Genomic DNA, 27,866 nt, shown 5'->3' with positions numbered 1-27,866 from the left:
TTTTTTGGGTCCTGATAACAAACGTAATAAGCAATTCCTGCCAAACGTGAACAGGTTCTCTTCTTCAGACGGTTCAATGAACGTGAAGTCTATTTATTGGTTAACATCTTTGTTATTTTGAAAAATACCTAAATAAAGACCCATTTAAAACGACGCCCCCTTCATGTGTAGAACTTCAAAATAAAAATCACTAACAGCAGGAAAGCTCTGGGGAAACAATCCAGCATATTTTAAACACTTTATCTCATTATTCCAGTGTATCTCCTTCATTCATTTCAGATGTTGACGGCGAATAATAGGAATTGAGCAGCATCTTTTTGTGAACTCTGTACATTTAGTGCCCTCTGGTGGTCAAGATAAATAAATCAGATTGATCAAACTGATGAAAAACGTGTTTTTTTAGTTCTTTTTATCTGATCAGCTATTTTTAAAAGTTGCAGCAACAACAAGAGAAGAGAACTTAAATCTGTTGATCTTATATTAATATGCCCTATCTTGACTGTGATGAAACATTGTGAAGAAGATTTATGCCTTACAGAAGTATTCATACCCCTTGTACTTTTGTCACAACTACAAACTTAAATGTATTTTACTGGAATTTAAGATGGTAGACCAACACAAAGTTGTGCATAATTGTAAATTGTACAGTTTTAAAACAACTATTAAAGTTCTGAATAAAAATGCATACAACACTTTTTAGGTGTTTGTGAAACGTGACGCTACTTTGTGCTGGTCTATAACATAATCCCAATGAAATATGCTGAAGTTTCTGTTTGCAGCAAACATAAATATATATATGAAAAAGTTTAAAGAGCATAAATCCTATTGCAAGGCACTGTGTATTTAGGTTTCATGTAACAGAATATCTCTTTGTTTGTGCCTTGTTAATGTTTCTTAGGCAGAAGAGACTAAAGACCCATGGTTCTGGCTCAGTGATGGTGCAGCACCTAGAGTAAGTTTAGCTCCACTGATGTACCTACGCCTCCTCGGCCTCCTCTGATCCCTCCAAAGGTATCAAGGCCGGAACTTCCTGTGTTGTAAATTCACCTTCATCTACTCCAGACTGACAGCTGTTCTCCAAGATGCTAAAGTCGCAGTTTTCATTCAGATCTCCGTCAGAAGCAGCTGGTTTAGGCTCTGCAGTTGTGTACTGCTGGTCAATATCCTCCCAGTCCTGAGCGTCCGCTTTGTTCTCCTTAAATCTGTTGATGTGCAAAATGTTCCCACTGGAGCCCTGCAGCTCTGACCGATCCTTGACCTTGTCCGGAGACGACTTCACCTGCACGGAGTCGTCCATCTCCTCGCCCAGACTCTCCTCCTCACTGCACCGGATGATGCTCTCATTGGAAGACAGCAGCGAGCGGCTGTCCTCGTCGCTCTCGCCTCTGTCCTCGTTTTCAGTGTCCTCTTGGTGGATTTGTCGGAGTGAGTCACTGAGATCGGCCTCTAATTCGCCATTCACATTCTGACTCTCCACATGAACTCCTGACTCAAGGGGCGCCTCTGATTCATCGCCTCGTTTGCCGCCTGTTTCGATTTCTGAAAGGCGACCGTTAGGCGTCTCGGAGAGGCTTTCCACAACTTCCACGTTATTATTGTCCTTCGCGGAATCTGCACTAATTTCAGACTCCGAGTTTTTCCTTTCTTCGGTTTTGTCTTCGAAGACGCCGTCCCCTTCGCAGCCGTCTTCAAAGCCCGCCTCCATGGGTGAGTGCACATCCACGGGAGTCTGAATCACGCAGCTGTGCTCTGAGGGGCTGAGGCTCCCCGAGTCGTCCAGGATCTCCCCCACATAGAAGGAAGCGTGCGTGGAGCCGGCATCCTCCACAACAGCCTCCAGCCGGTCGCTCCTCTGGGAGATCCTTATCGAGGCGTTTCCCCTGCGCTGCGTTTCATCTGGCTTCTGCTCACAGAGCTCCAATATGTCTTCCAGAGGGTCTGGATCTCCACCGGCCACTGGTTTAGAGTTGAGCGCTGCTTTCAGTTGTAGGGAAGGCAGGTGAGGAGCCGGACTGTGGAGAGGGAACAAGAAAAACCCCTTACTTTGCATGTGATGACATAGATAAAATAAAAGTCAACCGTCAAGCTCAGTTTAAGTTTTAAGAACTCTAACCTATGACTTGAATTTTATTTGTTTTTAAAACATTTTAAGAACGTAATGCACCTAGTAGTCATCTTCATACCTTTCCATGGACTCATAAGAGACGGTGAGACCGGGCTCCCTGATGGAGTCCTCCTGCTGAGCCTGAGCCAGGCCCCGGTTGGACGAGGCGTAGGTGAGGATGGCGTCCGTCACGGAGTACGGCGTCAGTCCCTGAACGCAGTCCTGGATGTGACCGATCGGCAGCTGGGTCTGCAGGAAGAGGTGGAGCTGGCTGTCCGACAGACACACGGTGGTGTGCACCACTCTGAAACCCAGACAGACTGTCCATAAATCCGGGCCGCACAGAACAAACATTGCTCAGAAAGAACGGGAAACTGACTTGTCCAGGAAGACTTGGAGTCCTCTCCGTCTCTTTTCCAGAAAGTCCTCATTGTTGAAGGAGAAGAAGGATTTTCCAGGAAGATCCGGGACTGGACTAAAGGATAAAAAGAAGGTCTTAATTATTTTCTACTTCATCTCAAATGTCTGACATAATGACACGCATACTGAGACATTAAGATGTTTCTAAACATGTTAATAATAACTGGTCTGTCTGAGCCACATTCGGGATCATTTTACGTCAGTTCAGTGAAGCACTCAGTCTCAGTGTGTTTTTGATTTGGAAAGAATAACAGCATTTTATATTTTAAATATCCTACGCAGTACTTACATTTCTATAAAAACAATAAAAACACTGCAGTAAAATCAAACAACAGAAGTTGATTCAATGCAAGTTACAAACCAATCAACATCCAATTATGTATGAGCCCACATTATTTCCAAACAATTCAATACATAAATAATCATAAAAATTAAAAACAACAAACATGCCATTGTCCATTTTTCATGATAGAGTTAAAAACAAATCTCCAAAGCTCACTCTTAGCAACCGAAAGTGACATCTTTAGATCACTTGGTCTCCATAGCAACCAGCAGATACCATCTGCACGTCAGTCCGTCTGGGAGACATGCCAGGAAACGTACGTTTCTGTTTGCTAAACTCTGGCAGGTCTTTGCTTTGCTAAGATCCGACCAAAACTGGCTTCTGGCAGCAAAAATGTCAGGATAATTTGGCTTGAAAAAAAAAAAAAGAAGATATAAATATGTGAGATAGCAAATAATTCCAATTGTTAACTACGGTGGTGGATCTGTGATGCTGTGGGACTGTGTCTCTTCCAAAAGCCATAGGAACTGTTTTAGACTGCATCACCTTAACACCATTAGCTATTTGGAATAACACAACAACTTAAATAAAGCTCCAAAATGTAAAACGTGGCGAACGTTGGGTCTTTCCAGCGGGATATTCGTTAAATCATACGACCAAATAATAAAAAGGTCGTCCTAAGGAAAACCTACAGGGCAAACTTTAGTGTGAATAACATTTTCCTTAAACTGGTCACCTGCAGGTTTCTGTACGACACACTTTCAGCACAATATTCAGTTATTCTGTTATCATTTTAAACAGTAACCATAACACAGAGAGCGTCTGACTTACACCAAGCCTGCATTCTTCTGCAGCTTCTTCCTGAGCCACTCAAACTCGCTGTAGCGCCGCCGAACGCAGGACGTCTTGGCCGTGAAGGCTTTACTGTTGGTCTGAGAGCGGAACAGAGGAGTGTGAAACCATGAATAACGCAGAACCAGCCACTAAATACTCTGTGAAATCACACCAGATCGCTGGGAAATGTTTTGTGATTGTTATGATGAACAAAAATGCAACAATTAAGGCTTTTATCTACAAATATCCGGGTTTGCTTCAAATCTCACCAGCTGTGGTCTCAAAACCTTTATCGGATCTTTTACAAACTTGTATTCATGCTGTGGGTTGATGCATTTGTGGATCCAAAATGTTGAGATTTTGGTTTTTGATGAATAAATATGGAAAAATAAAACTAGACTTTTACTTGCAAATCTAAAGTACGCTGGCTGGCTAGTTCATCTCAACTAAAAATAACAATTGAATAATATTTTCTATATATCTTTGGCAAAGTCCGTCAGATCAGTTACTCTGCTGCATAGAAATGACAGAATATGTAAATGTATTCAAGTTTAACAAGAAAATATGTAGAGAACTTTACTCTAACAATAAACAGCTTTAAGTACATGGAATAAATAAAAATACATTATTAATTAAAACTGCATAAACTGCCACAGAGCTTATAGCTGGTGAAAAGCTTTATGAAATGTCAGATTTTTCCGGTAACATGTGACACAGACAGTCCACCGTGATATTTGCATCACAAGCTGTCGCCCCCTGACGTCCTGTAACAGATTCAACCCGTGATAGTTAGTCACGTTATCAAAGCCAGGGTGAAAGTCCCGAGGGACATATTTTCTTTGCCCCTTCGTTTTCTTCTTCTTTATTTTTACATTTTTAAAGAGCTGCAGTCATGACTAGTTAAAAATATACCCATCCATCCATCGATCGATGGGTCGCGGGGGTAGCAGCTTCAGAAGGGAGGCCCACACTTCCCTCTCCCCAGCCACTTGTTCCAGGATACCGGGATACCGGGATAACCCCCGGAGGAGCTGGAACAAGTGGCTGGAAAAATATATCCAGTTGGGGAAAACTAAGTACGCCTCTTGGCACATTAGTTAAGCAGCCATTGCTAAATATCAATCTTTGAAGTGTTGCAAGGTGATTTCCAAGCTATGCAAAGTCTACAATTTTAAAATGGCAAGAAAACATTTGAAACCTAATATGATGAGAAGTGGATGCCCCTTGCAAGTCCGCCTTAAGACCAGACCAAGTGCAAAAACCCAGCCCATCTCAGACTCTGCCGGCCTCAGATAGCAGGTTCAATTTTAAAGTTAAAGAAAAACTGTTTGAAAGAGCTACTACAAGAGAACCTAAACAGAAAGTAGCACCTCTTGACAGCTGTCAAGCACGGTGGAAGAGGTGTGATCATGTAACAGAGTTTTTTTTTTTTTGTGGCAGTGTTGTGGATGTGAAGTTTGTTAAAATTTGTTTGTTTATTCTTTGACTTTGCCTTGTTTGGTCAGGAAGTTGTTTCTCCTGAAATTTACTGGTGTTTTAAGTGCCTGACAGTTGGTGGTTACCGTAGTAACCGACAGCTCCTCCCCCTTTTTTTCTGTTGCAACGACTGTTTTCTGTGACTGTGGTATGTATCAGAATCAGCTCTGTTTTCTTTACAAGTATTCTATTTTACCATATATTTTAGACAAATTCGATAACATACACCGTTTCACGAGTAATTCTGCTATGTTTTGCATAGCATAGATCATTATCAATGTTATCCATTTTAGCTATGTTTAATTTTACAAATGCTAACTGCTATTAACTGCTGACAACTGCTCATTGGGACCTCAATAGTTTGCTTGGGGTTATTTATTTTATTTTATTAATGTAAAGGAGCAGAAGCTTCTGGATTAAAGTTTCCTACCAACACAATTCCCTGTTTGTTAGGTATGTTTTCATTTTTGATACAACTTAATGTTTCAGTTATTAATTGGGTGATAAGTGTGAAAAAAAGTCTTGATTTTTCGAAAGCTAATAAACAGCAAATTCGAGTGAAAATCAACTTACTGCCATGAGATGACATGCATTGTGACTTGAACTAAACTAAATTGAACTGAGGCGACGCTCGACCCAAACTGGTCATCATTGGGGGAACAAATCTGCAACAGATTGGCTTAAAAAGTAACAACTCAGATTATCTGAGTCGTTGCTCAAGTAACGACTCAAGTAACGTTGACCGAGTTGCTGCAACGGCTTTGACAGAGGTCAAAGTCCAGACCTCTGTCCGGCTGAAACGCCGAGGGGCCTGGAGAGAGCTGTGTAGCAGGGAAGGTTTGCAAACATCAATGAACTGAAGCCGCTTCTGAAAGAAAGATGAACTTAAATTAGTCCAACGTAACCTCATAATATGAGGAAGTCAGACAGGAAGTCACTACTGAGAGCGACCGTGGCAACACGTGATTCTACAAGCAGCTGGATCGTGGAGTGTGCTCGATTTTTTCCCACGAATGTACCGACAGTCGAGCGAAGTTTACCTTCGTGTATCATGATCTGCTCAGGTCAAAGCTCTGACTCAGCAATTTCCCTCCACAGAAATTTCCCATAACGCTTCTGTGAATCATTTAAATCACTGAACAACAGATGAAAAACATTCGACCAAGCAAATTGATGCGGGATCACATGGGGTCACATGACGTCGGTCAATCTCACGAGTCGACACCCACGCCGCACATTCATCTGCGGGAGGCTTTGATGCTGACAAAGCATTCTTCAATGCCAACAGCTGTTGGCATCCGCAGGCAACATCCGCTGACTTAAATAAAATGTTAGGAGCCAAATCTGCTGCACGAACGGCATAAAACCAAACTGTGGGGGATTTTAACCTGCAGAAATACCTGATGTTTGTAGATTTTAGTAGTTAAAAAATGCTATAACTCAGCAGAGATATAAAACACTTCCTAAGTATTATTGGGTGTGTTTTTTTATGTGTTTATAGCATGCTTTACAAGTTTTTCAAACTATCGCCGCCGAAGTCAATTGTAATGATTCTGAAAGTGTTTCAATGAGAATCATTAAACAGATCAAATGTCTTTACCGAGGTGCGCGGTATTAGAAAAGTTGACAAAATTTAGCGTGAAACAGGCCCGTCACGATAAAAAAACATTTTGCTGGACAATAAATTGTCCCAGAACCCATTGCGATAAACGATAATATTGTCATTTTGAGACCATTTTCAAGTAATATAATAGCAATAATGGCATAACAGTTGAAGAACACATTCTGAAGGATCAATACACTTCAAATTCTAATAAACATTCAAACACTGGAACTGGAAGACATTTGAAATATCCAAAATAAAGGAAGAAAACAACAGAGACAACAAATAAAATGAATTATGAAGTCTGAGTAAACAACAATTTTTTTTCCAAAAAAAAAAGGGATAGTTGAGGCCAAAGTACCAAACTGAAGACTTTTAGCATTCAGTTTTTGGTAAAAAAAAAAAAAAAAAAAAAAAACAGGGAGAAAAGAAAAAATATATAAATGAAGCAAATGAAAATGATTGAGTTTCTTTTAATTTATCATGTGATTAATTGATTTATTGCTTATTGTGAGAGGCCTAGCATGAAATGAACTAAATCCTACAATTTCTGACATTACAATGTTCCACAGATGACTGCTTTCTCGTCTCTGAAAGGCAGCTCATCGGTGTCAATACTCACATGTAGGAATATTTTGTAGTCGACGTATGAATTCCAAGAACCCTCGTTCTGAATGCGGGGATCTTGGACTCGCACTGCAACAAACTCCTTCAAAACAAAAACAGAAGATATAATACTTATAATTGAGCAAAACTGCAACGAAGTTTTTATCTGTGTGACAGATAAAGATCTAAGAACAGCATGTGCCTCTCCTGCAACAACAACAAAAAAAAAAAGTTCCCCAAATGCTCTTAAAAAATGCTTATTGTTCTCTGGCACCCCTCTGGACATTTATTTAAAGAAGGGTTCCTGCTGTCCTGCACATAAATGACCAAAAGGAGAACTGGTGGTAAAGATTTCCTCTGTGGAGGAGAAAGTAGGAAGTCACTCACATCATCTTCGTGATTACTGATCATCCTACCGAGAACTGCACTGCAAACAGAAGGCGAGACAGACAAATCAACAAGTTTAGAGACAGTGTGCATTTTCAATACTGCTGTTATAAGTTGGTGACTCATCATCCAAAGGAGAAGCTGGTCAGTTCAGATCAGCTGAGTCACTATTGTGCATACTTAGCTTCTTCATTCAGATTATTCTTACGCTACAACAACTGGACTCAAAGTGGTTTGTTCAGTCTGTTGAAAATTATTGGGGGGAAAAAAGTGTTTTCTTTATGTAAATATTGACGTATACAGGATCAATCTAGTTGCAAATATTCCCACTCAGTTTAAAACAGGGGGGAAGGGGGGCGATTATTTTAATAACTTTATGCCCCCTTTTATTTCCCACTTACAGGTCATTCTGTGACTTTTTTCAAAGTGTATAAAATGTGGTTTATTAATACGTCTGTCAGCATTTATGTAAGCATGTCGCTAATGCGGATCTTTAAAAAAGGTTCGATTTATTTTTATTATTTTTGAAAAACAGTAAAGGACTTGCACCTAAAAAAAAAAAAATCTACTAATTTGATATGTTAGCAGCCCTACAGCTTCACAATATAGTGACAACTGTCATTGCAATATACATTTATACAAAACCGCAATCATAGAATGGCTGATGAAATTATGAAATATCAAATGAGTTCATATTCTATACAATACATTTTGCCTGTTCCTTGGAGTTTTCCGTTCTTTAATACCCAAAGCTGACAGCTTTTAGACACCGAGTTGCCAAAGCTCAGAAATTTTAATTATTATTTTATTCTCTTTTTTTTTTTTTAACTCCAGGTACACGTGTCTTTCAGAGCATGCTATGTTTGGAGATCCATCATACCCCCCCCAAAACAGACTTCTTATAAATAAAGACATTTTGTTTTATTAAGTATTTTGAATTATTATTTTTTAATTAAAGTTAGAGAAGTGCGACTAAAAAAATAAGATTGCAATAAATAAAACGACACAGTTCCCCAGATCATGTCACAAAACAGAAACTGTAAAGTGCCTCCAAGCTATCTACAAATACTTAATCTGGTGACTCTGACGGGATCTGCTTCACAATCGACTACAATGACTCAACTCAGAGTAAGACAAGAGGAAACTTGGTAAGTTATAGAGCCTGTTGGTGATTTTTTAAAATGCACATCACGAACAGCGACTAAAACAAGGCAGCTGCAACTTCACGAACTATTCTTGTTTTTCTGTTTACAGGCCTGATTGATTGGCTGACTGTGCTCGTAATCAAGATGGCTAAAGTTTCAGCTAACCGGCAGCTACTTACTTTCACAAAGTCTCCCGTGGCTTCTTCTTTTCTATGCAGTCCGCTGTTGTCCACACTGCCCCGCTTATCGATATTTGTGTTTGATGAGAGAACAAAACCAGAGGGCTGAGCCTTGTTCTCGGCTTCTTTCTCCATTTCGCAAGTCACAAGCCGCAGGCGTCGTTACGTCCTATACGTCACCGCGCTATGGAGGTTACGCTAGTACGCTCGACCGAGGGAGGGCCTTGCGTCGGCCATATTGTGAGTGGCCACAATATGGCCACTCACAATATGAGTGGCACGTCTTACGGGTTTGTTCTGGCCAATTGAAAGCCAGATTTGTAGAGATGATAGTTCAAAGTTTTGAGGTATAATTTAGCTCTGATTTTAATCTTCGCCTGACTTGTCTGCTATGTTCCTTGGTTTTCATGGTTTTATTTGTTCACCAGTGTTTGCTCACAGATCAGTTGCATTTATAAAGAAATCAAAATACAGCTGGACAACGTGATTCCACTGGACTGTATGCATGAGTATTAGAGTACAGAAGTCTGAATAGAAACTCATACCACAGTTTTCAGATTATTAGTTATATTTTCCCCTAAAATGTGACCTTAAAAACAAAAGTAAAAAGAGTGTTAGAGGTATGACCATTTTTACAAGGTATTAAATGCTACATTTGTAATCTAAAAAAAAAAAGGCTACGCCATCTTGGCTATAATAGCTATGTATGAGTGTTATGTATGAGACGGAAATGGGCTTCCATAATAACAACAACACCTCAACACAAAAGCTTGAAAGAATAATTATTGGAAACGCCAACTTCTTTTGAGGTGCAAAAATATCAAACCTCTGTACTGTTTCATATGCACGGCCAGCATCATGTTGAACTTTGATAGTCGTAGTTGGTAAGAAATCTACATTAAACTGAATTCTGACTTTTACAGAAGTTCCTGTTGTTATTTTTACCCTCTCGGAACTTGGAAATTCCAACTGCTCTGTACAGAGAATGCATCATAAGTAAGAATAAGTAACAATAAAGCCAAATAATAACCGGTATGTTCAAATTTTTCATTTTATTTATTTATTTTTAGCATATATATTTTTTTAAATTTTTGGCTCTTTTCTTTACTGCTATCAACCATGCGGATCGTCCAGCTAAAGGCCGCCGTGTTCATTGGGTCCGCCGAAGGTGCCAGATCTACAGAACATCTGGATGTGACGGAGGCGGCGCCAGCTCAGCGGGCGGGTAAATCTGCGTGCGTTAACAGTCGGTGAACCTCGGCTCGCGCCTCGCTCTGAACAAAACCATTTTTTTTTTCTTTTTCCATTCCAGACGGAGGGGCGGAAACGGCAGCGCGCTCTGTTGTGGTCAAGCTAGCGGCTGGCTCGGCATTTCCACAACAAATCAATACAGGCAGCAGTGATTTTTCTGTGTTATTGTAACACAGCTGCAGTCAAGTTGCGGGACTTATAAATCGCCGCTTAAATTAAAGCTAATCGGTGAGTTCTCTTCCTTTTGTTGCTTCATTTGATTGTGCACCTCAGCCTGGGCTTTTTCAGCGTCACCGAGCCGCCTGTTCGGGTTGCATGTGCGAGTTGGTCATTACCCGACACGTCTGCTTGAAAACAAGTTATCAGCCGCTGCGTGGCGCCTTATTTAGGTAAAAGTGCTCTTTACAGCTAGCAGCCATCGATAGGAATGCTTCATTTAGCGGCTGCCGCGAAAAGCAACATGGAGGAGACAACAGGGGAAAGGGGGCGGGGAGGGAGAGGGGGTCTCTTGGCTTTTTGTTCAGCGAGGATTCCTCCCTCTGCTCCTTAAAGTGGGGGGATGAGGGGGAAATCCACCTGAAAACCGAACCAGAAGAGGAATTTCTCGTTGTTATCCATAAATAACAATGGTTGCATGCTTAGTATGTTCTCATGCATGCTCCAGTAGGCTTTGTAGCGGAGCACCTCGGCTCCTGTCGCCACCAGGTGTTGCACACCTCCCGTTGCTGAGGGTGGAAGTCAGTGAGAGGCAGCCAGCTCTGCCGAAGCCAGACCACATTAGCTACTTTTTATTAACATGGAAAACGCATGCATGCATATGGAAGAATATTAGGGCCACTAATTAAAAGAAAAGAAGTAAATCTGACTTTGATTTGACACGTAAATCTGATATGGTCCTCAAATCGGCTCTCTTATTCCACGAGCTGGTTGCTCCCAGGTTCTCATCTGCACTGGAATAATGATCAAAGTGAGAATTTTAAGTAATAACTCTGAGAAATAAAGTGAGAATTCTGGGAAATAAAAGAGAATCTTGAGAAAATGAACACCCCGTAAAGTTATTATTATTATTTTTTTCTTCTGTCCTCTGTGTTTGACCAGGCACCTGTCAGTCCCCAGGTCTACCTGATGAGCATGAGCCAGACTCCAGAGCCTTCTAGCGATGGCGCCACCGTTACAGAAGGTTTTATATATCATTTCGTCCTCATATGAACTTCTGCATTTGATTACTGTTGGAGAATAATTGTAAAAACGATGCGTTCTTTGACATTTCTGTGCCTCGGCAGCTACATGTCCCTGATTAAAAAAAATAAAAAAGCGACTATCTTAACTTTCATCTCAACACCTTTAGGCCGTAGCAATGTTTCAGTTTTGAGCAAGAAAAAAAATAATATATATATATATATATATATATGCTGTGTTTCCAACAACTCTGTTCATGATCTGGCAGAGGCTACAATAACAACACCCGAGAAGGAGAAGAAGGCGGATGAAGTGGTAGAGGAAGAAGAGGAGGAGGAAGAGTACGTGGTGGAAAAAGTCCTGAATCGGCGGGTGGTGAAAGGGAAGGTGGAGTACCTTCTCAAGTGGAAAGGGTTCTCTAAGTAAGTACGAATGAGCGTTTTGTCTAAGATTTAGATGTAAAGCAACAAACATGTGGGGGGCTAGCTGAGGCTTAAATTTCGTAGGCACTCATGGAAAAAGCATTATAATATTTGGTGATTACAGTATGTTAAAGAATATGCGGTTATAATGAGTGAATTTTCTATTCGATATCCCGTGCATGTGAGCGTGTTATGACATTTTAACCTTGGTCAGGTTTCAATAACATATTGAATTAAAATAAAAAGTTTTCTAATATATACATGTTTTGATGTTTGGAGCCTCAAGGTGCAGGGAGAATAAAATTGAGACTAAATTTGCAATGAGGAAGAAGATTGATTGAAGATTGACTGGAAGAGACTCTTGTTTGTGGTGATGGAATGACGTTTCTGTGTCACGGCTCTTTAAATGTTTAGAAACAAACCGGCTCCAAGCTGGGGTGGTTTTTTTTTTTTTTCTTTCTTTCTTAGAACCAGAACCGGTTCTGAACCAACACTACAACAGCTTTCTTGGAATAACATTCAGGCCAAAAAAAAAAAAGAAGCGGTTTTGCATCTTTAAATAAATAAGCAATCATGTTGTTTGGTTGTCATGTTTTAGTCGTTAATCTGAAGCTCAGGCAGATACGGCGTTTATGTAAAACATGGGAATGTAAAAAAAAAAAAAAAAGGATGTAAGAAATGTTTTAAGTAATTTGAAAGATCAAGCACAAAACAATATATATATATATATATATATAGTTCTCGAAGCTGACAACTGTATTCCTGCTCATGTCCTTAATTCGGCAGTGAGGATAACACTTGGGAGCCAGAAGAAAACCTGGACTGTCCGGATCTGATAGCAGAATATCTGCAGAAACAGAAATCGGCAAACGAGGGAAAGAGAAAAGCGCCTGGAGAGGCAGACGGAGATGAAAGCAAATCAAAGAAGAAAAAGGATGACGTGAGTTGTTAACTGTCCTGTTCTACTTTGATTTAGCAATATTAATACTATATTGGCTTTAATGAATAAAAAAAGTCTAAAAGATGTTTGATGCCTATTAGTGCATATAAATAGAGGCCAAACAGAGAAAAATGTATTACATAAAAGTGTCTGTTTTTTTTAGGAAATGAGTAGTCTGAAGTCAAATTTTCAGTTTCTATTTAGAACTCTTAAAAATGCTCAATTTTTATGTATAATTTAAATCAATCACATCATTTTCTATAAAAACGTCTTCTAAAGGTTTTATATTCTGCTTCATTGGTGTTTATTCTGATCATCATTTGAGCCAAATGACTTGTTCAAGATTTGGCAAAGTGTTAACCCTGGTCAAAGCACCATAAGGATAAGCCACATTTCCTTACAGTAGATCTAATCAGATGATAGGAAATGTCATTTATGATTGTGTGCGTGTGTGTGTGTGTGTGTGTGTGTGTGTGTGTGTGTGTGTGTGTGTGTGTGTATAAAGGGAACATTTACGGAAACACATGAATAACATGTTTTATTTTTGCAAGAATCCACAATTCTTTTTTAGCAAAAACTTAAAACACTTTTACAGTAACCAAAACAAATTCGATAAAAAGTATCTGAAGTAGTTTTAAGTTTTTCTAAAACAAAGTCGTTTTGGTATTGAACTGTAGCGACGTTCATGGACTGAATTTATTCTGTTCGACCGGCAGAATGAGAAGTTGAGAGGCTTCGCTCGAGGTCTGGAGCCAGAAAGGATCATCGGTGCCACAGACTCTACAGGAGAACTCATGTTCCTTATGAAATGGTTTGTCGAACCAAACTGAGACATTTTAGACGAAAACTGACATTGTTATAAGAACGTATTTACACCCCTGACAGATTTCTTTTGGTTTTGCTCTTCTTCTTTTTTTTGGAGTGTTTGGATCGTCAAATTTGAATATCGAACAAAGATAACTTGAGCAAACGCAAGGAAAAACTGTTCTCAAAGGATTTCAATTATTAAAGGCAAAGGTAACCAACCCGACCCTTTGTAAAAAAAAAAAAAAAAAAAAAAAGTATTTGCTTCCCGTAACCATGGCAGTAGTGTTTATGCTAAGTGGCAGTGAGCCTTTTAGGTTGCCGTGGAGGAATTTTCATCCTTTACTCTTTTATCGCACCATTGGAGGGCCTGGTTAGGGTCGGCAGCAAATCAACTTAGACGGCTCCAAAACTTTGAGGTGGATTTACTGGTGTGCTTCAGGTCACCGTCCTGCTAAATATCCCAAACGCATTTGAGAAAAAGAAAAAAAAGAAAGAATCAAAAACATCAGAAATGTCCTCGCTGGGGAAAATGCTTTTAATCACACTGTAAAAACCTTTTTGTCTTTGTGACATCAGTTGATTCAGTCTGTGGGTTTTACAGGAAACACTCGGACGAAGCCGACCTGGTGCCAGCAAAAGAGGCCAACGTGAAGTGTCCTCAGGTGGTGATCTCCTTCTACGAAGAGAGACTCACCTGGCACTCGTATCCCTCAGAGGACGAGAAAAAAGACGACAAGAACTAAGGCAGACGAAGTAGCAGGGCTGGGGAAGAGGAAGAACCTTTTGAACTCCAGTGTGCTTTTGAGAGAGAGAGAGAGAGAGAGAGAGAGAGAGAGAAAAAAAAGACCAGCAAGACCTTGTGGACTCATTTGTCGTTTTGGTGTAGTTTCACTCATCTGATTCTCCTTTTTATGTGGATGTAATCTAAATATATATGCTTCAGATTTGCCTGAAAAGCCAGAGCAAAGGCAAGAAAGCAACGCAGCAGTTAATTTTCAGCCAACATTCCAGTCGTTTTTGCTTTGGATATCGTTTCCGCTCTGTGTATCATGCTTTCTTTTCCCTGTGTATGCTTACGGAGCGCTACATTCAGTGCTGAGGTGGACATTTTCATTGTAATTGATCACCAGTATTTGAAAGATATCGTTCAAAACCGACAGCAGTTGATGTTGGAGTGTTTTTCTTTTCCCAGTTTCTAAGACAACCACTGTGGGTTTGATTACTGGTTTGTTTTTCACTGTGTAAACAAATGCAAATTTGCCTGAATTCATTATTTTTTTTAGGTGCATATCGGTTACAATATTGAGTATAATCTGTTTAATTTTTTTAAAAGGTTTTGGGAAGAAAAAAGCCAAACCAGGCAGATAGGTTTTCCTCATTTTGGATTTCAATCTTACTGAAAAAAAGAATAATATAGTAACGTGATTAGTGATGTGACCTTATTTGGTGTTCTACTTGTTTACAATCTGAGTTTTTAATTTTTTTTTTAGGATTTTTGGGGTCATTTAAAGGTGTGTATTGACTGCAGGAACCTGGGTAGTTTTCTGGGGTACCCTAATTCTTTTCTTTTTAACAACTGGAGGCCATATAAGTATAAACAAGTAGAAATGTACCACATAAAACACACATGGGAGTGAATAGGTACAGCTACGTACTAATCTGAGCCATCCGGGTGTGGCTATGTGATGGGAAGATGCTTAGCATTTCATTTTTGTTGAATATTTCCAGCATTCAGCCACCTCCCACTTCAAATCTCTTAACGGCTCATGTTTGCATGAAATTGTTCAACAGTGGTGAGTAGAATATTTGTGAAAACAAAATTCAAACCCAGTCACTCATAGAGAATGTCAGTTTTACAATGCTTACATTCAAAAACATTAATGAAAACAGCTAACCCTAGTGAAAATATTATTTGAATGACATTAATGAAGTGTGGTCTAAAGACAGAGTAAACACACACTTCAAAGCTCTTTTGTTATGGATTTAAACTTGTAATGTTTGTGTTTTTAATAATTACTTTAAAAAAAAAACAGTCCTCTGTCAATGATTTTGAATTTGAAAGAATCCAATAGGATACAGTGAAGGCTTTGATTATTAAAAATCCTTAGTTATGTTTTGACATTAAACTAACTAATTGGTGTTCTACTTGTGACATTAAACTAATTTTAGTTGTCTTTCAGCGTGTAACCACTCGAAGAGCAAACCAAATTCTGTTAAATTAATTGGTTATACGGTTATTGCTATGAACTGCTTCATGAGTTGTTTTTAAACGATAAAAACGATAAAACGGTCTCAGATTAGAGCTGTGTTTGTCTAATTTCAGTGTTTCAATACTCTGTTGCCAGCATTTGAAATTTCTTTGTACAAGTGGGAGTTGAACAAATCAGACAATGCAGGGTTATTATTTGTTGTACTGCAACTTCTAGTTTTATTATTTTATAAAAACCTGTGCAGCAGAGCAGTGACCCTCTGCATTAGCATTGTAATTTACACCCCACAGCGGGCAGGGCGGCATAAAACTTTCTAGAAAATATGTCGGGGGGGCTGTTCTGGGTTGCGGTCGAAACACACCTTTAACTGCTTTGCTCAAACTTGTTTGGTGTAAGCTTACAAATCATTCTGTGAATAATTTTATTGTAATCTTTCTAGTGTCTTTGTTTTACTTGTCACTTTTGGAAAATAAAACCAATTTTTGTTACAAGACTGTTCCCAGTCACTTCAACGTTTGCGGGGCGAGATCCAATTCCTAAAGTGCCAGAGAGCGTTAATAAGTCAGAAGCAGAATATATTTAAGTGAAAGTGAATAGAAAGGCATTTAGTATGAAATTATTGCTAATTATTTAAATGCGTCAAATGCTTAAAGGAAAATTGATGTTCAAACATATAGTTGAAAATAAAGTTCCTCGCCCAGCCCAGCAGGTTCCCCTCTTGCACAAGCTCTCTGCACGCATCGCCCTCATGTGTGTCCACCGAGTTGGCAATTTCGGGCATATGGTGTATCCAATAATCTATACATCTTTTCCCCCTCAAAATCTTAAATTAGGACTCTCAGTAATAATTCATATTTAAATTGTGGAGCCTCCACAGAACAAAATTGTCATCGGCTGATATGAAAAGCATCTTTCAGTCAAGCATGATCAGTACATGAGTCACAGGTGAAAATAAAAACACTTTATTAATCAATAAAAACAATTCTTGATTGCCAGCAAACATCCGGAAACTGGGAACTACAATCCAGACTCAAAGCAGAGAGTGCGACCGTTATGGAGACATTAGACAAACTACAGAAAAACAAACATGAAAATATTTACAGAACAAGACAGACAAAAAAAAAAGTGCACCAAGTAGTAGCAGTACTTAATAGTTGGTGTTGCACTGGATTACATTAGAGTGAATGTTAACCAGAGATTCATGCCTTAATATCACATTTAATGAAAGACATTTCTCCTTTTGAACATTTCTTTTTTTTCGGACATCATCTCAGTGTTGGGAGTTTTGCTTACCCTCTTGTAAATATTTTCACCTAACTGCTAGCTGCAGCGATAGGCCCCCCCTTTTTTTTTTTTCTATTTTCACACAACACGCGCACCGACAGACTTCATTCAAACAGACAAGTAATAGCACTTCTACTTTGAGAACATTCCCTCCCTCCATGTTCTCAAAATCCTTTAAAGTGAAGATCATGAGTTTTAAATGAAGGCATTAAAAAAATTGTAAGTGGCCTCAACACACACCGTCACCGCTCACACTTATCTTTTACCTCACAACGGGACTCGCTCTCCTCAAAAACACTCAAAACGCAGGATCTGTAGGACTAAAGCCAACTACCCGGCTTCACAGCAGTTAAATATTTGCTTCAAGTGCATTTCGGATGTGGAAAATCTGCAAATAAGTTAAAATAAATGGGGCACAGCAAACGATGCCAACTGAGCCTGCCTTGTTTTAATGCTTGAAATGGGACATCCAGGGGAAAAAAATAATAAAAAGTAACGGTGACCAGTCAAATAATATGAAAATGTTCATCAGTAATTCAAGTCAAAACGTTGAAATCACTTCAGTGATTTATTTCAACTGTTTACTTCTGTGAATTTAGACGATTACACCTTACAGCTAATGAAAACCTTCATGTTCAGTTTCTCCAAATTATTTGACTCAATTTGAGCATTTCTCCTGAGCCTAATGAAAACACTTGTGACATGGTTTCTGGGTCAGTCCTAGATATGTGTGTGTGTGTGTGTGTGTGTGGTGGCTCTCTCACTGTTGACTTCAGCCTTGTGCGGCGTTACCTCTGTATATTGTGCACCATTTTCAATTTCAGTTTTTCCTTCCACTGAACTTTCCATTTATATGCTCGCATACTGCACTGTTCCTTGCTCAGGGTGTCAACACAATGTAACCAATGACTGTGTTGTCCATAACCAGATCCCAACATAAGACTTCTGAATTGCAAAATGTAATTGTTCTTATAAAATATTCAAATTATTTAAGGTTCAGAATTTTTGTTTTCATTTGTTGTAAATCATAATCATCAAAACTAACAGTTAGTAGAAATAAATAGTTGAAATATCTCACTATGTATGTGGAAAATCTATATAATATATGATTGAAATTTAATTACCGGTACTGAAGTAAATGTCCTTTTAAATTCTATAAATGTAATCTGTGACAGCCGAAGTAGGATGAAATGGTACAGTACACTCTGGATCTCCAGACCTATTGCAGCTTGATGTGAAAGGTTTTATCAACACAGACAGTAGGGGGGAGGGAGCCTGACCTATAACCCTGCTTATTCTACACATTATCAACAGTTAATAAGAACCTTCCTAAATGCAGCCCCTGTATTTAAACCTGCAGTGAGGGAAGAGCGACAGAAACGGCAAAATGCATACCAAGCCAAGCCTTTTAAAAGACAAATTACAGTGCTATGTATAATTCATAAGGAACTTGATACATTTTGCAACGCGGTGCGCCTTGTCCCAGAAATATCTCTCGGCTCCTCCTGCAGGACTTCGTGGCCGGCTCTCCAACTCTCAGCCTCGGACTTCTCATCCAATCATCTGACTTCCACAAGTCAAACCCGGCGTTTTAAGGGCCTTCCACGTTTAGGTGCCACCCAGAAATTGACTCAAAAACTAGACTTTGCGGTACACGCCTACAGAGTAAGAATGCAGCGTCTGAGCATTTTGGACTTGTACGGATCAGGTGATCAGGTGCGACCTACAACCTTTGGTTAGTATAGGTGTTAATGGCATTCAAAAACAATGTACTTCCTTTAGCCTTTGGTTTCTTGTCTCACAACTTCAGGTGCTGATCTTTGCCTTAAGATCTACAACTTAAAAGCAATTCCTAAAAGTCTCCAGGGTGGGATGTGAGCTGATAGTCCGTTGAACCCTTTAATCCACAGGTATTCCAACCATGCATGTTAGCTTAGCCCTCAGACATCGGTCCATTCTTCCACCCGACACGCCTCCATCCCTAGTGTTTTGGTGCAAAAGGAACGAGAGCAGCTATTTCTTCTTCTAGTAGCTCAGTTTTTGTCCTTCAAGTCCCTCCCTTTTTCTGGTCTAAATAATGAAACACCGGTTCTCGAGCCAAGAGCTATTCCGCTTCAGAGTTGTTTCTAGGAAAAAACGCAGGAAGAGAATGAAAGAGGAGAAACTAACCCAGGGAGGAGGAGTAAATGCCGTTTCTCTTCAACAGAATCTTCTTAAAGGAAAAAAAAGGCATCTCTCTTGCATCTGCACAAATCTGACTGATTTAGCAAAGTGATAGAATAACCAGCAGTCTCTCTGCGCTCACTTTTTTTTGTCTTTCTGTTTTTTCTCAGGTTTTCTGCTCTGCTGCTGCGTGGCGGCCGCCCCGCTGCGGGGCGCGATCAGCACGCTGCCGTCGGCGCCGTACTGCAGGCAGTACTCGCTGGGGGGAAAGGGCCGGCCCTCCTCGTCCCGCAGCTGACTGAAAACCTCCTGGCACAGGCTCTGCATCTTCTGCTTCAGCTGCCGGATGGAGCGGATGAACTCCATCTTCTCCTTCAGCAGGCGGGCCTTGTCGCGCCGCAGGTCCTGCACGCCCTGCTCCAGGTTGATGATGGTCTCCAGCTTGCGCTTGCGGCAGTTCTGGGCGGCCATCTTGTTCTTGCCGCGCCGACGGATGTCGCGGATGAGGGCGAGCTGGGCCTCGCTCAGGTGGTGCTTGGCCAGCAGCTCGTTGAACTCCTCCACGGGGAGGTTGACGATCTTCTCGTTGGAGAAGGGGATCTTCATGGCGCGGGCGCGGCGCTCGTCGCGACTCGCGTGTTTGTCGAGCAGGTCCTGAGAGGCCTGCAGCTTTTTGTCGCGACTCGTTTTTTTCCCGGCCGACAGGAGGAGGTCCGGGTGCTCTGGGAAGCTGGAGGAGAGCGGCACGTTGTAGGTGTGATTGTGGCTGATGCCGTCCAGCTGAGGGAGCCCGTTGAACTGGGAGAGGTCCTGGAAGCTCATGCGGCAAAGCTTGCTGTACTCAGGCTGGTAGCCGCCCACCGCGCCCTCCTCCGTCTCCACGGCGGCCGCCTCGGAGTCGGTGCTGTATCCCACGGCGCCCTCCTCGGAGAAGTTGGCGGAGGTGGAGGAAGAAGAAGCCGCGGAAGAGCAGGAGGTCTCCGAGCTGCTCGGCGAGGCCGGGCTGCGGCTGGAGTCCAGTGAGAGGCCGGAGTCCGAGTCGAGCTCTTCCTCCAGCTGAGACGCCTGAGCCTGGCTGAAGCCCTCCTCCATGGCCAGGTCCAGCAGGCTGATTTCATCCAGCATGGACTCCTCCAGGAGGGTGGTGAAGGGGTCCGGCAGGTTCGGCGTGGAAGTGACGTTGTTGCTGGAGCTGTTGATGGGCGGCAGGAAGACCCCCGTCAGGTTGGTTGCTCCGAACGTAGAGTTGATGTTGGTGGAGTTGCCGGAGGAGAGCCTGAGCATGCTGGTCCGAGGCGTGACGCTGACCGAGTCCAGCTGGGGGCGGAAGATCTGCGGGAAGTCCTGGCTGCAGCTGGGCAGGGAGGCCTGGTGGAGGCTGACGTCCTGGTTGATGGGTGTGGGATTCTCAGAGAGTCCGAAGGTCCCGGCAGCTGTCGGTTCCGCCGTGTCGTTGCTGGCGTTCCCGCTGTTGGAGGCGCTGTTGTTGACGTCCATCGCCTTCAGACACAAACAACAGAAAAGTGTACATCCAAATTTTTGGCCAACTGGAACCAAGTAATACAGTTGAAGGCACTTAGAGGGCCAATTTTGTTTAAGTAAAAACTTTAAAATAAATTCACTGTACATTTTTGATTTTATCAGCCAACTAATAAATTTTTAACAAATGACTGAAATGTACAAAATCATTAGATTTTTGTGAGAAAGTGATCCATCAATTATAAGACACTGTTTTTTTTGCATCGATTGTTTTTTGTTTTTTAGTCTAAGCTAAAACAACAACAGGAAGTTGCACTTGCTGTGTTAATCTAGCGGAGCGCCCAAGTGCTTTTGAGTTAAAGCTGTTGGGTGTTTGTGGTTCAACTCAAGATAAATGCAGAACGTGTTTAAGAAATTAGAAATATTTCTCACCAACATTGTGACAATGATAAAGTTAGAAAGTAAAATATACATGTATATATTGTTTTAAAAATGTCTCAAGTATAATTTATACAACCCAATGTATAGGCAAAATGTGTAGTGTATTTTTTTATTTCTAGTAATAAAAAGCTAGACCCTTTTTAACCCGTCATTACAGCATTGATTTTTAATCAAAGACACTAAATCTCATGGGTCCTAAAAGCAGCCAAACACAGCCTACCTGCAGCTCCATGATGGCCATGATGTCCTGCCACTGCTGCTCCAGGTCTAACTGCGGCTCTGCTGTGGGCATCTGTGGAGCCAGAGTGAGGCCCTGGGAGGTGGAGGGAACTTCTTCATTGGAAATGGATACTTCCTGGTTACCGACCGGGACAGGAAACTAATCAAAGCGTGGGTAGACGATAATAGAAAAATATACATTTGACGTTACAGGGAGTGCGTCACAGAACTTCAAATCAGCTGCAGACGTTACATCGTTACCTCAGCTTCTTCTCCAAAAGGAAACGTGGCCTCCAACAGCCTCAAGCACTCCTGTAGTGACAGTGAAGTCTGTGAGCCAAGAACTGGCAGCTAACAACAATAAAACACAGACAGGTGTGCTACGTTAGTGCTTCTGCACCCTTAGGTTTAAAAAAACGTCCCTCTCATAACTCCCCCCTTTTGGAAAGAAAAGAAGTAAATTACAAATTATTCAAAATAAATCCTGTTATACATTTAGTTTCAAAATTTTTGATACGCTGATCTGTGGGGGCGTGTCACTTTTAAGATGCTTGACACCACAAACAACAACTTTGGTCCAAATCCAGATCGGTTTTTCACAACCAGAGAGCAAGTTTAGAATCACATTAGGCAGTTGTGACGTGACAAAATATGACTAGGGGTACAAACATTTCTGCAATATCTGATACAGAACTCCACCAAATATTCAGAAATGAACGGCAATTGTCAGTCACCAAAGATTGAAAAAAAGAAAACAACTAATTTTGCAAGAATCTCTTTAAAAATGGTTCGCACTCGCACTCAACCAACAAATAAATATCCTGTCCGTCAATGCTTTACTCTTTTTTTGTTGTTGTTGCGTCTTAACTTACCTGCTCAGGAATGCTCTCTCCAGTCTCTCCATCCACCGGCTGGGACCCCTGTAAGTTTATCCCATTTCTCCAGCTCTCTTGTTCATCATTGACATCTTTGCTGTCCTGTGGGTTGGGCTTCTCCTCCTCCGTGTCCTTCTGACGGTTGCTGTAGCTGAACACTTCTCTTCCTGCTCCAAGGTCGATGTCCTGTCGCCATAGGATGTCAATCAAGTCAATGTCCTAAAACAGAAACAAAGAAAACTCTAAAAACTGTTCTGCGCACCAGTGAAACTATGATCAGAGGATTTGAACAGATTTTGGTTGTGCCACTATTTTCATTATTAGATCAAGCTGTAAATGACCTACTTTTGCATTTTATTTTTTCACATAGAATGTGTTTTTCAGTGCTGAAGAGTTCTTTAAAGGGCAGGTCATGTAACACAAATCAGATGGTTCAACCATGATATAAACACTTTGACACGGTGGTGATTCTTGTGATCCAGTAAAAGAATAAACAGAAATCTTCAGCTACAGTAAAACATGAATGTTTTACTGTATCACTGTGTTTCAATGGGGAACAAAAACAATGAAGCACAGTGTGTACACGTGAGACAAGTAAATAAATAAAAAAAAGCAGTAAATTTAAAATTTAAAGCTTAATTAACTGGACTGAAAGCTAAAGGATGCAAACGCCACCAGCAGCTGAATGCGACTTAACTGGTTTGACTTGAAATAGATAAAAATAAAAACAGCCAGGAAATGAGGAAGGTGGAAGAAAAACTGATGTTACATATCACTTTATATTTTTAGTTTGTTTTTTTTTAAATCACAAAAGATGCAACATTTTATAAACCAAAACTGACAAAAATAAACATGCTACTTTCTAAGTTTTTAAAATCGTTATCATCCTGTACTTACAGGCACAACTCAAAAGCTAAAATATAAAAATGGATATTTATTTTAGTTCATCAATATATAGCATCAATACCAAATGATCTTTTTCAATATAGCTTATTTACCAAATTTAATGGTTATCTCTCACAGCGAATGAAAACCCAGAATTGTGTTTCTCAAAAAATGTGTGTATTATATCAGACCAAATCACAGGGAAGAGCGTTGAACTGAATATGGTTCAGCAGACTGTCACTGACACGATTCACAAAGAAGAGTTAGCTAGTACATAAATGGAAAATGTAGTGGAAGGAAGACATGAAGTAGGAAATGATGAACAAGAATCCAGACATTTTGGAAATCAAGGTTCCAGACTGTGAAGGAAGAAGGGAGAGCTACAGAATGTTGACTGATGTCCAGTGTTAAATTAAAAATTAAAAGACATCCTCTTGAGTCTAACTCTAAAACCTGTAACCATGGTGTTCTACCTCTTTGGTGAGGTCGTCATTGCCGCCTCCGCTGCCCTGCTCCTGGTTTCCCTCTGGGGCCACGGCTCCCAGGCTGCTGTCCGCTGCGTTCAGGTCGTACGTGGATTCAGGCGCTCCGCCTCCTCCCCTCATGGCCGGGGTAGCGTCAATGTTGTTAATGTCCTCTAGGCCGGCCCCATTGTCCAGGGTTATGCCGGGGCTGGACTGACCGCCTGCGGACACCACCGTCTCAGAGTCGCGATGCACTAGCCAGGTGTTGAGCTCGGAACTGGGCACGGAGAGGCGATCCAGCTGGCGCACCTCGTTCAGCAGCCGCCGGGTCGTGAAGAACTGGTCCAGGTCCACACTCTTTGGATGGATCCCATAGCCGTCCAGCGTGTTGCGCAGGTTGTGGAACTGGGTCTGTGTGTAGGCTGAGCTGGGCCCCAGGATGATCTCTCTTAACGGGGGCAACTGATTGCTTAGATACGTGTCGACGTCCACCCGCACCCCAATGAGACTCAGAAGGATGGTGAACTGAATCAGGCCCTCTGTGAAGTACTTTTTCAGGTAAAGCATTTCTTTACAAAGGAACAAAAAAATGAAAGTAAAAAAGTAAAACAAAAACGGGGGCGACTTCTTGTAATCAATAACTCTCTGCTAAAACTAAGGGATGAAAACTGATACAAGAACATAAAAGTGGTTGAAGAAGGCAAAGTGTCTGAGAGTTAATTTAAAAGGGTTCAGGTTCCAAGATAAGGTTTCCACTTCTCAGAAGAGTTTCTTCAAAGTGTTATCATCTCCCCATTCCTGCCAAATAGAAGAGATTACATTTTATTTTTACAATTACCCTTGTAATTTAAATTTGAGGCCTACGTAATAAACAAAAAAACAAAGATTAACTTAAAAAAATTTATATGCAACTTTAGTTAACATAAGAAGAAGGTTTTCATTTCACCACCCATTCAAATTACAAAAAGGTCTCTGAGGCAGAAACTCAACGGTATCAGAGGGAAGGTTGAATGTCTGAGAGGTTTGATTAAGTCATAGCATAAAATTCTTCAGTCAGAACTACCCCAAAATTAATAAATCAAGGCCACTCAAGCAATTCTCCATTAATAACGTGGATAGGAGAAGCAATAAACGAACAAACAATTCAAGACAAAAATAAATATGAATTATAATCTAATATGTACAACGTAGATGTATTTAGGACTTTTTAAAAGAGTTTATGTCACTTATCAACATGTCTGCAGCTGCTGTTTGTGCTTCAATCACCTACCTGGTGATCACTGAACAGGTTGTGCCATCTCCCTCAAAAAAAAATTTGTATTTGCTATTTGACTTTTCAAGAATTTTGGATAATAACCTTAAGGAATCACATCTAGAATACTATTCACATCTCCTAACATTTTATTCCTTTTGTCTTCATTAGTGAAATTAGAATATATATATATATATATATACAGTATATCACACTATCCTTACTTCCTTGGTGGCAAATACTGGATTCACTTAAAAAAAAAAAGTGATTTGTCCTTCACATAAAAGTGTTTTTGCCGATACGTTAGAAGACTTATTTCCTTTCGCTAACCAGTGACATTAGTTGAGTTACAGACACTAAAGTCATGTAATGTGGCTGGTGGTTTGTTCAAACTAAAACTAAAAGCCTTGTAGTTTTGTCACAGCATAAAACAATTATAGCATTCCAGATCTACTGCAATCAAGTTAAAGACGAAGAAATAAAAAATGCAAGGACAAGAATATGGAAGTAGTAATGGATGAATTAACATACAAATTTACCAGATGAATTTAATGTCACTCTTATTATGGAAAATCTAGACTACAAATTTTTAACGAGGAATATTTACGTCAAAAATCAACTGATTGGCTTTAGAAAAAGGTAATTTCAAAAATAACTAACGTGTCAATAACATCGTGGTACTCTGTAAAAATACACTCAAATTTCTCTATTGTGAAAACTCCAATCTGAGGAAATTAAAGCATTTCTCAATACCATAAAACAAAACCAATGTAGGAGCAAAAAACATGAACAGTAATTTAAGACATAACTATATGCTGAAAAATCTAGACATATTAAAGACTTTTTAAGGCCTAAATGGTAGATCTCTACATAAGACTTGTTAACGTTTTGATTCCTTGTTGCATCAGTCCACACACTTCAATCACTCAGCTTTCAAACACTTAAGACGTCTTACCTATCCACACTTGCATTAAACACATTATAGGAGAAGAAAGAAAGAGCAGGACTTGCTAACCACTTCATCCTAAGAGAACAGGAGGACTGATGTCGGATCGCACCACGCTGCTGATCTTCATTTTAAGACATTCGGCAGAGAAGACAAGACGAACACAGATATTCAGGCATCACCCCACCCTTGACAGGACAACTACTTCTTCTGGCTGCTGCTGAAGGTGAACGAGGGAGTCCAGATAGCTAGCTCGACTTGCTCTGACACCCACCAACGGCGACGCTGGGTGGCCGGCAGGGTCCCTCCCTCCTCCTCCAGCACAGCTGCGCCTATCTTTGTCCTTCCAGCTGGTGGCTACCCACTGATTCACGACCGGCCACCGCTAACACACGTCTATAACCTCCTTCTGACGCTACATAAAGTAACCGTTTTAAAACCTTTCGCTGCTTTACTCCAATTTCTCTTTCGCCAGAAAGTGGCAGGTGCCTCTGCTAATATTTACTTTCTCCCTAGCTAGTGTCAAACAATCTCCCTAGCAACAAGTGGGGAAAATATGAGTGACATGACAGTTCAGCCATTCAACGGCCTCAACTACTGTGATGTAACATGACTCCAGCGAGTCCAGACCAATAAGAATACGTGGTAGGCGGGGTTTAATGAACGACGCGACAGTGGTACGGGAAGTCAAAAACTACACTGTTAGCCTTATAAGCTAGTTTACAGCAAACTAATTTAACTAATTTTAAAATGAATAGATATTGAAAACAAATTACACCCGGCTTCTGATACACAAATACTATTATAATTATGTGTCGCTGCATTATGTTGTGTCGTGAAACAATGAAGCCCATGTATCGGTCAACGTGATAATTCGTTAAAACCGTTAAATTGTATACTTACGCATGAAGATTTTGTAACCGTGTCTTCATGCCCACATGTCGACTAACACACCAGATCAGTGATTTAATCCGCTAGTCACTAAAAGTTCTGCTGAGCTGCTATCCTTACTGAATGGCCCACCATGACTTGCAAAATCACTTGCTACCGCTGCTAGCCTAGCCCAAAACACGCGTACACACGGAGCATGCGTAGAACATTCTAGAGGTAAGCTTTCATCAGCTGACGGAAATTCCCCCCCACCCCCAGTGTTATCAAAGTCTGGTTTAGTTTATATAAGAACTATTAAACAACTAAATATAACCTCGTTCGTGTAACTATGATATCCTAATATAATATATTTTTTTTAAAATTAAACCGGTTAAAAATCTTAAGTTAATTTTTTTGAAAGGTTCAAGGGTTTTTTTAAGCGTCCACTCGTGGTCAACATGCATTTGTATATATATATATATATAAAAAAAACCTTTTACAAAGCAATAGTGAAAGTGAAAGCTACAAAACAATGTCGCGTTTTCAGTAAACGTTAAAAATAACTGTAGACGTTTACTGTATCACTCATAAGTAGTTGATACAGTAAACATAGTTGATACTAGTTAATATTTCCCATGTTTGTTCCAATTAATTTAGAGGAACATGGCTTGCTGTTGATGTAAAACCCCAAATCCTTTCATTGTTTATACTTGCAGGGTCAGGGTATTCCCACAGTCATTTGGGTGAGAGGCTGGATTGTCCTGGATAGAGCGCCAGGCTATTAAAATGCTTAAGCGAATATCAGAAACCAAGTAACCTAATGGGCACATTAAAGTACTATGGCAGGAAGCTGGAGGCCCTGAAGGGAACTCATGAATGCATGGAGAGAACATGCAAAAATGCAAAAAGATCCAAAGCCAGAATATTAGCCTGACTGTCTTCATCATGGGATCATGAGCGTGTATAGGGTAGGCCATAAAAGGTAATCACAAAAGAAGCTGGCTGGTCACAAATGGAAAGTTCTATGGAAGGAATGTATAAATAAAAAAATATATCAATTTATGTGAAAAAAATGATTTTCACATTCTGCAGCTAATTAGTGAAAGAAAATAAACTTTTGTATGATATTTATTTACTAAGAT

General features: G+C 40.4%; 3 protein-coding genes across 8 annotated transcripts; 1 reads left to right on the top strand and 2 right to left on the bottom strand.

Moving 5' to 3' along the window:
* Nucleotides 1-611: 611 nt before the first annotated feature.
* Nucleotides 612-9,212, bottom strand: snx11 (sorting nexin 11). 3 transcript variants are annotated; one of them, XM_023340604.1, is made up of 7 exons: nucleotides 9,038-9,127; nucleotides 7,714-7,753; nucleotides 7,343-7,429; nucleotides 3,639-3,739; nucleotides 2,484-2,579; nucleotides 2,184-2,408; nucleotides 612-2,012 (listed from the first exon to the last, which is right to left on the bottom strand). In XM_023340604.1, the coding sequence occupies exons 2-7, from the start codon at nucleotides 7,735-7,737 to the stop codon at nucleotides 977-979; spliced, it is 1,569 nt and encodes a 522-aa protein (XP_023196372.1). In that variant the 5' UTR covers nucleotides 7,738-7,753; nucleotides 9,038-9,127; the 3' UTR covers nucleotides 612-976. The 3 variants fall into 3 exon arrangements, with proteins under 3 accessions (XP_023196372.1, XP_023196371.1, XP_023196369.1); XM_023340603.1 differs by lacking the exon at nucleotides 7,714-7,753 and having other exon boundaries at nucleotides 9,038-9,212; XM_023340601.1 differs by having other exon boundaries at nucleotides 7,343-7,753; nucleotides 9,038-9,097.
* A 1,032-nt stretch (nucleotides 9,213-10,244) lies between these two features.
* Nucleotides 10,245-16,337, top strand: cbx1 (chromobox 1). Its single transcript, XM_023340607.1, has 7 exons — nucleotides 10,245-10,262; nucleotides 10,350-10,516; nucleotides 11,387-11,468; nucleotides 11,736-11,889; nucleotides 12,676-12,829; nucleotides 13,546-13,640; nucleotides 14,238-16,337. The coding sequence occupies exons 3-7, from the start codon at nucleotides 11,414-11,416 to the stop codon at nucleotides 14,377-14,379; spliced, it is 600 nt and encodes a 199-aa protein (XP_023196375.1). The 5' UTR covers nucleotides 10,245-10,262; nucleotides 10,350-10,516; nucleotides 11,387-11,413; the 3' UTR covers nucleotides 14,380-16,337.
* Nucleotides 16,338-16,785: 448 nt separating this feature from the next.
* nfe2l1 (nuclear factor, erythroid 2 like 1) lies at nucleotides 16,786-26,923 on the bottom strand. Of its 4 annotated transcripts, none has more exons than XM_005812828.2 (6): nucleotides 26,758-26,923; nucleotides 23,666-24,454; nucleotides 22,305-22,526; nucleotides 21,694-21,783; nucleotides 21,434-21,592; nucleotides 16,786-20,793 (listed from the first exon to the last, which is right to left on the bottom strand). In XM_005812828.2, the coding sequence occupies exons 2-6, from the start codon at nucleotides 24,221-24,223 to the stop codon at nucleotides 19,432-19,434; spliced, it is 2,391 nt and encodes a 796-aa protein (XP_005812885.1). In that variant the 5' UTR covers nucleotides 24,224-24,454; nucleotides 26,758-26,923; the 3' UTR covers nucleotides 16,786-19,431. The 4 variants fall into 4 exon arrangements, with proteins under 4 accessions (XP_005812885.1, XP_005812887.1, XP_005812886.1 ...); XM_005812830.2 differs by having other exon boundaries at nucleotides 21,694-21,744; XM_005812829.2 differs by lacking the exon at nucleotides 26,758-26,923 and adding an exon at nucleotides 25,864-26,720.
* Between the last annotated feature and the right edge of the window lie 943 nt (nucleotides 26,924-27,866).

The sequence above is a fragment of the Xiphophorus maculatus genome, chromosome 10, assembly GCF_002775205.1.
Source record: "Xiphophorus maculatus strain JP 163 A chromosome 10, X_maculatus-5.0-male, whole genome shotgun sequence".
NCBI classification, from domain to species: Eukaryota; Metazoa; Chordata; class Actinopteri; order Cyprinodontiformes; family Poeciliidae; genus Xiphophorus; species Xiphophorus maculatus.
The sequence above is the reverse complement of the archived record's forward strand: the minus strand, read 5'-3'. Positions and strand labels throughout refer to the sequence as shown.